The sequence below is a fragment of the Oryctolagus cuniculus genome, chromosome 4 (assembly GCF_051225735.1).
Source record: "Oryctolagus cuniculus isolate XC-2025 breed Fujian yellow rabbit chromosome 4, ASM5122573v1, whole genome shotgun sequence".
Lineage (NCBI taxonomy): Eukaryota > Metazoa > Chordata > Mammalia > Lagomorpha > Leporidae > Oryctolagus > Oryctolagus cuniculus.
The window spans coordinates 55,180,247-55,193,334 of record NC_142870.1 but is presented as its reverse complement, the minus strand read 5'-3'; the positions used below and the strand labels follow the sequence as shown (position 1 = coordinate 55,193,334).

General features: G+C 40.1%; 1 protein-coding gene across 6 annotated transcripts in view; it reads right to left on the bottom strand.

Moving 5' to 3' along the window:
* The window catches only part of TFG (trafficking from ER to golgi regulator), a 41,425-nt gene that overhangs the window by 13,369 nt on the left and 14,968 nt on the right, over positions 1 to 13,088 (bottom strand). For all 6 annotated transcript variants that reach the window (XM_051819143.3, XM_070072007.2, XM_008267035.5 and 3 more), the window contains exon 4: positions 3,561 to 3,707. In XM_051819143.3, the coding sequence (XP_051675103.1) occupies positions 3,561 to 3,707 (147 nt within the window). The remainder of the gene's footprint in view (positions 1 to 3,560; positions 3,708 to 13,088) is intronic.

The following is a 13,088-nucleotide window of genomic DNA, read 5'->3' as shown; positions in this document are numbered from 1 at the left end:
AAAGAAAAATCTATGTCCTTCCCTATGAATTATTACAAGTTCCTTAACAAATAAAAATATTTTACCTTTTTATGGAGCCCTATGTCCTATATATCCCATCCTTTATCAGATACATAATGGGCACTCAGGAAAGATCAGTTATAGGAATTAATGCTTTATTTTGTACAAGAATAAGCTAAAACTATATTCTCAACTTTTATGACTTCTCCTGTGTGTTGGCCCACTATTAAATTACATAGAAATCAGGGCCAGCACCGTGGTGCAGTGGGCTGACGCCTGAAGCGCCAGCATCCCATATGGGCACTGCTTCTGATCCTGGCTGCTGCTCTTCCAATCTGGCTCTCTGCTGTGGCCTGGGAAGGCAGTGGAAAATGTCTCAACTCCTGGGTCCCCTGCACCCACATGGGAGACCCGCAGGAGATGCCTGGCTCCTGGCTTTGGATCGGTGCAGCTCCGGCCATTGTGGCCATCTGGGGAGTGAACCAACAGAAGAAAGACCTCTTTCTCTGTCTCTACCTCTTTGTGTCTACCTCTCTGTAACTCTTTCAAATAAATAAAATAAATCTTTAAAAAAAATTATATAGAAATCAAGTCAAACAGAATTCATGCCTAATACTTACTTTTAAGTATTTATTACTTATTAAATTACTTATTAAAATACATACAGATAAAAATGATGCATGTTTGAGATCTGCTTCCGAATAATATGGGAAGGGTGGAGAAACTGGGAGGATATATGACATGACAATAATTTAATAATGGCTTAAGTTGGATGTGAGTTCATGGGATTCACTATAATATTCACATTATGTATACTTATATATATACTTATATTTCTCCATTTAAAAGTACTTTTTTTAAAGCAAAAATAAAATGTTTAATATTATGGGCAGGTTAATTTAAATATACATTTCTTCTAAGTATACTAAGTTATTCAACAGGCAATTATACTATTACCTTGTAAAAAAAAGGGATTCAAGAACAACCTCTGTATTATCAACAGGAATACAAAAAAAAGTTATCAAAAGAAAACAAACATGTATACAAAAAAGTGGCTATTTAACAGTGATGATTATCAGTTGTGTTCTGTTATCAGGTAAATGACCAACAGTTGTTAGATAGATGGGTGTGACCCCTGGAATCAGTACAAAACTTCTCTTGCCAAAAAAAAAACACAGGGCCAGCATTACAGCAAAGTGAGTGAAGCTGCCGCATGCAACGCAGGCATCCCTTATGGACACGAGTTTGTGTCTTCCTGGTTGCTCAACTTTTCGATCCAGCCTGAGAAAAGCAGCAGAAGATGGCCCAAGTGTTTGGGACCCTGCACCCATGTGGGAAAATCTTTAGCCTGGCTCTGCCCTGACCATTGCAGCCATCTGGGGAGTAAACCAGCAGATGGAAGGCCTCTGTCTCACCCTCTCTCTCTACTGACTTTCAAATAAAGAAATATTTCAAAAATAATAAAACAAAAAACAAAACTAAGTAAAATATAAGCCCTCCTAATACACACATCCATTCATTCCTAACTTGGTTTTCCAGGGTATTCCAATATTTCCTAAATTTCTCAGGGGAGAACAAAATACTATAAGCACCGCTTTACAGTATATCTACAAGCTATCTTTCTTATCAACTTCCTTCTTCTAATTCCAAGGCTACATCACAAGCACATAACTCTCAAAAATTACATGCAAATGTTGTATTAGAACCTATGAATTCTTGGGGCTGGCACCGTGGCTCACTTGGTTAATCCTCCGCCTGCAGCGCCAGCATCCCACATGGGCGCCGGGTTCTAGTCCCAGTTGCTCCTCTTCCAGTCCAGCTCTCTGCTGTGGCCCGGGAAGGCAGTGGAGAATGGCCCAAGTGCTTGGACCCTGCCCTGTGTGGGAGACCAGGAGGAAGCTCCTGGCTCCTGGCTCTGGATCGGCGCAGCACGCCAGCCATAGCAGCCATTTGGGGGTGAACCAAGGGAAGACCTTTCTTTCTGTCTCTCTCTCTGTCTATAACCCCACCTGTCAAATATTAAAAAAAAAAAAAAAAAAAAAAAAAACTATGAATTCTTGAAAAATGGTCTACATTTTTAATCAGATTCTTTAAAACTGGTCCTTTTTGTTTGGAGAGGTGGGTTTCAGAATATGTAATGTCTGACCATAAAGAGTTTCATCATAAAGTGACCAAGAAGATTTCTTTATAAGATTCCAGCAAATCTCCAATATGTTATAAAATAGGTAGAACTACAAAATATTCTCACCAAATACTTTTGGAGCAATTAACACAAATTCCACATGACTGGAAGAAGAAAGAAAGAGGGAAATTATGGAATCTGCCTCTTAATAAGCTATAACTAAAGAAAAAAAAAACCATGGCTCCAAAATTATTTAGGAGCCAAAAATAGAATATCTCAGAACCTAAAGGTTGCAAGGATTACAGGTGCCACTTTTTCATAAAAAAATCATCTCCATTAAGCCCTTTAACATTCATTCCTGACTTTGTTTTTAAAAATCCATAATACGGAAAGTGTTACATAAAAGTTATAAGCAAATAAGAACTATGTAAAAAAAAAATCAAGCTTTTTAAAGTGTGACATCTAAGAATCTTAAAAATTAAGAAAAGTAGTTTTTAAAAATCTACTTTCAAGGGGCTGGCGCCATGGATCACTTGGTTAATCCTCCGCCTTGCAGCACTAGCATCCCATATGGGTGCTGGGTTCTAGTCCTGGCTGCTCCTCTCCCAGTCCAGCTCTCTGCTGTGGCCCGGGAGGGCACTGGAAGATGGTCCAGGTGCTTGGGCCCTGCACCCGCATGGGAGACCAGGAAGAAGCACCTGGCTCCTGGCTTCAGATCGGCGCAGCGCCGGCCGTGGCAGCCATGTGGAGAGTGAACCAACGGAGGGAAGACCTTTCTCTCTGTCTCTCTATGACTCTACCTTTCAAATAAATTAAAAAAAATATATATATTTTTTCAAGCCACACTATATACTTAAATTTCCAAAAATATGTCCATTCCATTTGTTAATTATCTTTATCTTAACATAAATAGTACCTATCATGTATAAAATGAAAGCAAAAAAATCAGTTTTTTATATTAAAAATTGTGTTTCAAACAATTGTTATATGCTTTTACTACACTATTTTTTTTACTTGAACCTATATAATATACTTCAAGAAATAATTTTCAATTTCTAAAATTAATCACCTATTACACCGGAAAGCGTTCAATGAGTTAGAGGTTTGAAAACCGACAGATATTATGAAACTAGTGTAAGACTAGTTTTAGAAGACTCAAACATCACTCTGTAAGATGGGATTTCCAAGCCCTATCCTCCAATAGGTTTGTAATGAGATGAAGAAACTGGTATAATGAAACCTCCAGTAAGCCTGATGAACAGCTGGCCAAGTTTGAGAACACAGACATAGACGATGAACACTACCACAGAGGCAGAAACAAGAGTTACACTGAGGATGCCACCCTACTCCTACTAAAGGGCTTAAAAAAAGCAAATCTAAAAAGGTCTGCAAGAAAAGATGTAACAATAAATCAAATTTAAGCTGATTCATGGTTTACCATTGTCAGGAATACTGGTGGGAGGTCCTGGCTCTCCAGGTGGCTCCAAGCTGTCCAATAAGCGATTCACTTTATTGCGAAGCTCTATCAGTTCTCGACGGAGGTATTTCACCTGACTTGATTCAAGGGGTCTGGGTTGACCATTAACTGAAATAAAAGCATTAGTTTGGTGGAAATTAGTAGATGTTCCTGAAAAAGTATATCAATAGAATAATATGCAATAAGGAAAAATAAGTACAATTCCTTTAAAAAGTGAAACAAAATTAAAGATACCTACTGATGTCACTAGAATAACTCTTTAAAGGAAAAGACCTTCATTACTAATAGCTTACATTTCTAAGAAAATAAACATTCATCAGTCTTTCTTGATGTCAGACCCACCTATGACCTTATTGGCAAAAAGGCATAGAAGAATTCCATTACCCACAGCAAACAACACTTTCTTGAACCTGATACAAAATCACATAATGCAAGCTGATGCACCGTAAAAGATTGTTTCTAACATCTTACTGAGACACGTACTGTTTCCCATGGTATTCACTGTTCCTTACTGCAGTAAGTCAATCAACCCAACTTTGTTCAACTGCAGGTGTGACAAGAACTACAATTTGTAAGAACTACAAATATAATTTGTTTAGATTTTCATTATGATCTATGATCTGCTATTACTTATTAGAACCACAAAGCTTCACATTATACCCAATTAAAAATTTCAATTACCCCTTCCAGAACTATTTTTATTAATATGAAGATAACTTTACAACTTCAATAACACATATTTAAAGCACATAAGATAAAACTTAATAATCATCACTGTAGAAGGAGATCCAAGATGGCTGAGTAAGGAAAAGACATACTCATTTTGACCCAGGAAGACAAGAGAACAGAAGAGGAGAGGAGAGGAGAGGAGAGGAGAGGGGAGGGGAGGGGGGGGGAGGTGAGGGGAGGGGGGGAGGGGGAGGGGAGGGGGAGGGGAGGGGAGGGGAGGGGGAGGGGGAGGGGGAGGGGAGGAGAGGGGGAGGGGAGGGGAGGGGGAGAAGGAGAAGGGGAGGAACTGCATTCACAGGGGACAATTTGAAATGTCTGTCATGGAAATTCTATAGAAAGAATAGATGCTGTGGAGCAGCAGGTACAGTACAATTACGCAGCAGCAAGGGGACACTGCTGGTGCCTCCCAAAGCCTGGCTAATATTGCCTGAGGAAGAACTTCACAGTCATGCTGACTTTCAGTCTAGCCTGAAGCATTAGCGGGGTATACAGTGCCCACTTAACCCCATGCTCTAAGAGTTTGTTGCTTTCTTCCTCTCTACCCACAAAGGAGCTGGGCAACTACAATGGGGAAACGCCATCTTAATAAAGTGAGTAGAGGCTGCTGTGGCCCGCACATTCCTGGGTGATTTTAATAAGAATAAATCCATGGTCTCCACTGACTGAGTCTGGCCTAGAGGGTTGGCAGGGGGCTGGGCACCCATGTAGGCCTGTGAGGAATCCTCTACCCTTACTCTATTAAGGTGCTGTGACTCAACTTGCCCAACAACTCAACTTGCCTATCAACTACTATCAGGTAGGCAGCTAGCTGTTGGAATGCTGCAGCTCTCCTTGTGAACAGCTGAGTCTCGCAGGACTGAGACTACACCCTATGACTATGGGAGCCCTGTGCACTATCACTGTGGGAATTTTGTTATGGTGAGATGGGGTGGTCTCTGGGCAAGCACTTCATCTGATTTCAGAAGCTCAGAGTTCCCTGTTTGCTGTGGTGGGTCATCACAGAACGTTCTGTGCTCATACTAAGGAGCACACAGATCCTTTGTACAGTTCATGTGCCTGTGTGGGTGGGATGCATACCACTGTGCGCTCACTGTGGGCATTGGGTTCACCTTGACAAAGAGGCTGTGAGGCTATGATCATGCCAGGGGAAGTAATCATACCCTCCCCACTCTGAAAACAGAGGATATCTGCCACACCCAACTAGGGTGTCACTCTGGACTTCTGCCCTATCTGCAAACACTGGCCAGAGCTCCCCAGCCCATTGAGAACACACCTCTGGATATCCCAGGAAGCATACACTCCCCTAAGCCATAGAGGGATATTTCAAAGATAAAAGCCCACGGGAGAAAGCCAACAAGTGTTTCTACATATATCAAAAAAAAAAAAAAAGGAAACTTAAGAAACATGACCAAAGATGACAATATGACTCCCCAAAAGAAAACAACAAAAGTTCAACATTTGAATGTGACAACAAAGAGATTAATGAGGCTGGCACCGCGGCTCAATAGGCTAATCCTCCGCCTGCGGCACCAGCACACTGGGTTCTAGTCCCAGTTGGGGCACCAGTTCTGTTCAGTTGCTCCTCTTCCAGTCCAGCGCTCTGCTGTGGCCCGGGAAGGCAGTAGAGGATGGCCCAAATGCTTGGGCCCTGCACCCGCATGGGAGACCAGGAGGAAGCACCTGGTTCCTGGCTTCGGATTGGCGCAGCGCACCGGCTGTAGCGGCCATTTGAGGGGTGAACCAACAGAAGGAAGACCTTTCTCTCTGTCTCTTACTGTCTAACTCTGCCTGACAAAAAGAAAAAAAAAGAGAGAGAAAGACTGATGAAATACCTGAAACACAATTCAAAAGAATTATCGTAAGATTAGTAAAAGCACAGAGAAGAAATTACAAAAATTAAAAAAAATCCATACATGACATAGGTGAGAAATTCTGTCATGAGATAAGAGATATCGAAGAGAAATCAAACTGAAATTTTGGGAAATGAAGAATTCAATATATCAAATAAAAAATATAAAGTGGAAAGCTGTACATATGTGTGTTAAGAGTTCCTGAAGGTGTGGAAAATAAGAATAGATGAAAAGACAATAGAAAAGGGGCCAGCGCTATGGCACAGTGGGTTAATGCCCTGGCCTGAAGTGCCGGCATCCCATATGGGCGCCAGTTCAAGACCCGGCTGCTCCACTTCCGATCCAGGTCTCTGCTATGGCCAGGGTTAGCAGTAGAAGATGCCCCAAGTCCTTGGGCCCCGGCACCCGTGTGGAAGACCCGGAAGAGGATCCTAGTTCCCGGCTTCAGATCAGCATAGTTCCAGCCGCTGTGGCCAATTGGGTAGTAAACCAGTGGATGGAAGACCTCTCTTTCTCTGCCTCTCCTCTCCTTGTGTAACTCTGACTTTCAAATAAATAAATAAATCTTAAAAAAAAAAAAAAAAAAAAGACAATGGAAGAAAACATCCATAATTTGGAGAAAGGGACATCCAGGTACAGTAAACACATAGAACTCCTAACAGAGACAATCAGAAAAGATCTTCACTATGACACATGACGGTCAAATTTCAAAAGTAAAAGAAAAGATCCTGGGGCCAGCGCTGTGGTGTAACAGGTTAAGCCACTGTCTGCAGTGCCAGCATCCCATATGGGCACCGGTTCAAGTCCTGGCTGCTCCACTGCCAATCCAGCTCTCAGCTATGGCCTGGGAAAGCAGCAGAAGATGACCCAAGTCCTTGGGCCCCTGCACCCACGTGGGGAGACCCTGAAGAAGCTCCTGGCTTCAGACTGGCACAGCTCCGGCCATTGCGGCCACTTGGGGAGTGAACCAGTGGATGAAAGACCACTCTCTCTCTCTCTGCCTCTCCCTTTCTCTCTGTGTAACTCACTTTCTTTTATTATTATTATTATTATTATTATTATTATTATTTACAGGCAGAGTGGACAGTGAGAGAGAGAGAGAGAGAGAGAGAGAAAGGTCTTCCTTCCGTTGGTTCACCCTCCAATGGCCACTGCGGCTGGCACACTGCGCTGATCCAAAGCCAGGAGCCAGGTGCATATCCTGGTCTCCCATGCAGGTGCAGGGCCCAAGCATTTGGGCCACCCTCCACTGCACTCCCGGGCCACGGCAGAGAGCTGCACTGGAAGAGGAACAACCAGGACAGAATCCGGTGCCCCGACCAGGACTAGAACCCAGGGTGCCAGCGCCGCAGGCGGAGGATTAGCCTATTGAACCGCGGCACCAGCCATAACTCACTTTTAATGAAATAAATCTTAAAAAAAAAAAAAAAAGAAAATATCCTAAATATGCATGAGAGAAATGCCAGATAACCTTCAAAGATCTCTAATCAGATTGACAGCTGATTTCTCATCAGAAACCATACAGGCTAGGAGAGAATGGAGAGACATAGTCCAAGTCCTAAAAGAAAAAGTGTCAACCTAGAATATTGTACCCTGCAAAGCTCTCATTTAAAAATGAAGGTGAAATAAAGACCTTCCAAAACAAACAGAAATTTAAATAAATTGTTACCACTCATTCAGCCTTGCAAATGATACTTAATGTGCTACACATAGTAACAGAGAAAGACAGTCAGCATCAAGAAAGATGTTAAAAGAAGAAAATCTAGGAAAAGTACAAAGAAAATCCAAAACAAATAACAGTAATACTTATGGGAAAATGGCAGGACCAGGTCATTACTTATTAATAATAACCTGGAATGTAAATGGCCAAAATTTCCTAATTAAAAGATACAGACTGGATGAATGGATTAAAAAAGAAGATTCTATTTGCTGCCTACAAGAAAGACATCTCACCAACAAAGATACACATAGATTGAAAGTGAAAGGATGAAAAAAAGACATTCAATGATAACAAAGCAAAAAATGAGCAGGAGTAGCCATCCTAATAAAGACAACATAAACTAACATAAAAACTGTTAAAAGAGACAAAGAAGAGCATTATGTGAAGAATCAATTCAACAGGAAGATGTGACTATATAAATGTCTATGTAGTTATTACAATGGCACTTGGCTATTTAAAAGCAGTATTAATGAAACTACAGGGAGACTTCAATACAATAACCATGGGGGACTTTGTCAATGGACAGATCACCTAGACAAAGAAAAAATCAACAAAGAAACAACAGAACTAATCTATATTGCAGACCAAATGGACCTACCCGATATCTACAGAACATTTCATCCCACAGCTCTGCAATACACATTCTTTCCATCACTGCACGGAACTTTCTCTAGGTTAGATCACATGCTAGGTCATAAAACAAGCCTCAACCAATAAAAAAAACCTGAAATCATATAATGTGTATTTTCTGACCACAATGGCATGAAGCTGGAAATTAACAACTTAAGAAATTCTACAAAATATACAAACACATGGAGACTGAACAATTTGCTCCTCAGTGAACAGTGGGTCATAGAAGAAATCAAAAGGAAAATGTAAAAAAACTAGAAATGAATGAAGATGACAACACAATATATCCCTTAAGGTTTGTACACAGCAAAAGCAGTACTAAGGGGGCAGTTTATAGCAATTAACATCAAGAAATTGGAAAGGCATCAAGTAATTAATCTAACGATGCATTTCAAGGACCCAGAAAACAAGAACAAGCCAAACCCAAAACTAGGAAGAAGAAAGAAAAATTAAAACCAGGGAGAAACAAAGCTGAACAAAAAAATACAAAAGATTAGTAAAATGGAGATCTGTTATTTTGAATAAACAAAATTGATATGGATAGGCCAACTATCAAAAAATGAAAGACCCAAATGAATAAAATCAGAGATGAAAAAAGGAAATGTAACAACAGATACTACAGAAATAAAAAGAATCATCAGGAATTACCTCAAACAGCTATACACCAACAAATTGGAAAATCTACAAGAAACAGAATGATTTCTGGACACACAGAATCTACCAAAATTGACTCATGATGACACAGAAAACCTAAATAGACAAATAACCAAGACAGAAATTAATACACCAATACACTGCTGGTGGGACTATAACTCGTAGAAACATTATGGAAGACAGTTTGAAAATTCTTCAGAAATCTGAAAAGAAATCTTCCACAAGACCCACTCATTCCACTCCTGGGAATTTACCCAAAGGAAATGGAATCAGTATATGAAAGAGTTATCTGTACCCCCATGTTTATAGAAACTCAATTCACAATAGCCAAGATATGGAACTAACCCATATGTCAATTAACTGATAACTGGATAAAGAAATTGTGATGTAAGTAAACACAATGGAATACTACTGAACCATAAAAAAAGATGAAATCCTAGCTTTCACAATTAAATGGATTCAAGTAGAAACCACTAGGCTTTGTAAAATAAGCCAGTTACAAAAAGATAAATACCATATTTTCCCCGATTATGGTAACTAATGTACAGAGTATAGAAAAAGTAATCTATATGAAGGAAATTGATGTTCTGAGATCTGATTATGGTTTATGGGCCTTGTTTATACTCTTGAAGAACACAGTGGTTTTTCTACTTACTACTTGCTGAATTTGTTATGTAGCAAAGGGTTACCTACATATAAAGACATTGTAAAACTTAAAAATAAGGAAGAAGTGAGGGAGGGAGGGTGGTGAGAAGAATCATTATATTCTTCAAACTTTGTATATGAAATATATGAAATATATGAAATTTGTTCCCTTTATGTAAATTTTTTACAAGTATAGAAAAAACTACCATCATTGTATCATTGTTAAAGCTTAACATGTTCCCATCTTAGCTCCTGATCATTAATAAAATAATACAGACATAATCAAAACTCCAATGCTACTTCTTTATAAAACCCATTCTCTCAATTCATGATTTTAAATAAGGTGCTTTTTAAAATTATTTTTCGTGTAACAATCTTGACATGTTAAGATTCATCCCCAGTACTTTTTTGTTATTTATATTCATGACTGGTATTTGTTACATTTCATAATTCTTTTACAATAGGACATACAGCAAATATTTTGTGTGATGAATGTCCCACATGAAGTTTTAGGATTTCCTTATATTCCCAGTTTGCTATGACTTTTTTTTTAACTTTTATTTAATGAATATAAATTTCCAAAGTACAGCTTATGGATTACAATGGCTTCCCCCCCATAACGTCCCTCCCACCCGCAACCCTCCCCTTTCCCACTCCCTCTCCCCTTCCATTCACATCAAGATTCATTTTCGATTCTCTTTATATACAGAAGATCAGTTTAGCATACATTAAGTAAAGATTTCAACAGTTTGCTCCCACACAGAAACATAAAGTGAAAAATACTGTTTGAGTACTAGTTATAACATTAAATCTCAATGTACAGCACACTAAGGACAAAGATCCTACATGAGGAGTAAGTGCACAGTGACTCCTGTTGTTGACTTAACAAATTGACACTCTTGTTTATGGCATCAGTAATCAACCTAGGCTCTTGTCATGAGCTGCCAAGGAACTCATGGAACTCATGGAAGCCCCCTGAGTTCACCGACTCTGATCATATTTAGACAAGGCCATGGTCAAAGTGGAAGTTCTCTCCTCCCTTCAGAGAAAGGTACCTCCTTCTTTGATGACCCGTTCTTTCCACTGGGATCTCACTCACGGAGATCTTTCATTTAGGTTTTTTTTCCCCCCAGAGTGTATTAGCTTTCCATGCCTGAAATACTCTCATGGGCTATGACTTTTTAACATGACTGGGATAAGAATGCTTTTCTTAGTTTTTCTCCTTTAACTTGTTACATGAAAAATAGTATTAGAATTTCTAATTTAAACTAACATCCTACTCCTTGGATGAGTTATCTTGGCAATGTAGTATTTTAGTATTCACTCAATGTTAATATTTAGTGTTTAGTATCTATATTCATAAAAGATATTAGTCTGTATTTTTACTGGAGCAGATTAAAGCCCTGGCCTGAAGCGCTGGCATCCCATATGGGCACCAGTTCTAGTCCCGGCTGCTCCTCTTTGGATCCAGCTCTAAGCTATGACCTGGGATAGCGGTAGAAGATGGCCCTAGTCCTTGGGCCCCTGTACCTGCCTGGAAGACCCGGAAGAAGCTCCTGACTCCTGGCTTCAGATTGGCACAGCTCCAGCCGCTGCAGCCAACTGGGAAGTGAACCAGCGGATGGAAGATCTCTCTCTGTCTCTACCTCTCTCTGTAACACTGTTTTTCAAATAAATAAAAAATAAACCTTTTAAAAAAAGATTATATTAACACCAGGGGCCGGCGCTGAGGCTTAGTGGGTAAAGCTGCTGCCTGCAGTGCTGACATCCCATGTGGGCATGGGTTTGAATTCCAGCTGCTTCACTCCCGATCCAGCTCTCTGTTATGGCCTGGGAAAGCAGCAGAAGATGGCCCAAAATGTTGGGCCCCTGCACCCACGTGGGAAACCCAGAGGAAAATCCTGGCTCCTGGCTTTGGATTGGCACAACTCTAGCCATTAGGGGAGTATACCAGTGGAATGGAAGACTTCTCTCTGCCTCAATGTAACTCTGCCTTTCAAATAAATACATGAATCTTTTTTAAAAAATTTAAAAAAGGTTATATTAACCCCATAATAATGAGTTAGTATATATTCCCTCCCTGCCTATTCTTGAAATAGTCTGAATTACGTGTTGTTTACGTACTGGGAAGAATGACTGGTTCAATTTGTTTAATGTAAGTTTTCTTTTTCTTGAACTACTTTGACAATTAAATTTAACTATTAAATTGCCAACGTCTCCTAAGTTTTCCAGTTAAAATAGTTATTGACAAAAATTATCATTATTTTGTTTCCATTTTATTTGCAGTTATGCTCCATTTCACTCTTCATGTTTTATATCCATTGATCTTTGTCTCATGTTTCCAAAACTGCTGATCCTATCAATTCCTGGACTTCTACTTTTTATTATTTCCTTCAAAGCATATGGATTTATTTTGTCAATTTTTAAACCTGAATACGTAGCTCATAAACTTTCAGCCTAATTTCACGAATCGAAGTATTTAAAGCTATAAATATTCTTCCATATACAGGTTAGCATATTCTTAATCACTTTGTTATGTACAAGTCATTATCTAATTCCCATTATGATTTCTTCTTGAAGTTGGGTTATTTAAAAGTGTACTTTGTAACTAGAAGTAGCAGGAGTTTGGTTATATTTGTTGTCCCACGATTTCTAAGTAGCCCAGAGAATATGACCTCTAGGATTTCTCTTGTTAGTTTTGACATATCACAGAAAACTTGTTACACAGTTAACTTTTTTTCTAGCTCTTTGCCTTCAAATTCTGCATAATAATCTTCTAGTGTATCTCTTTTTTTTTATTTTTTTTTATTTTTTTATTTTTTGACAGGCAGAGTGGACAGTGAGAGAGAGAGAGACAGAGAGAAAGGTCTTCCTTTTTGCCGTTGGTTCACCCTCCAATGGCCGCTGCGGCCGGCGCGCTGCGGCCGGCGCACCGCGCTGATCCGATGGCAGGAGCCAGGAGCCAGGTGCTTTTCCTGGTCTCCCATGGGGTGCAGGACCCAAGCACCTGGGCCGTCCTCCACTGCACTCCCTGGCCACAGCAGAGGGCTGGCCTGGAAGAGGGGCAACCGGGACAGAATCCGGAGCCCCGACCGGGACTAGAACCCGGTGTGCCGGCGCCGCTAGGCGGAGGATTAGCCTAGTGAGCCGCGGCGCCGGCCTCTAGTGTATCTCTTAAAACCAGCATGTAACTTGATTTTTACCTTCAGTAAGAAATTCGGTCTTTTAAATGGTGTATGTATTCAGTTTCTGCTTATGGCA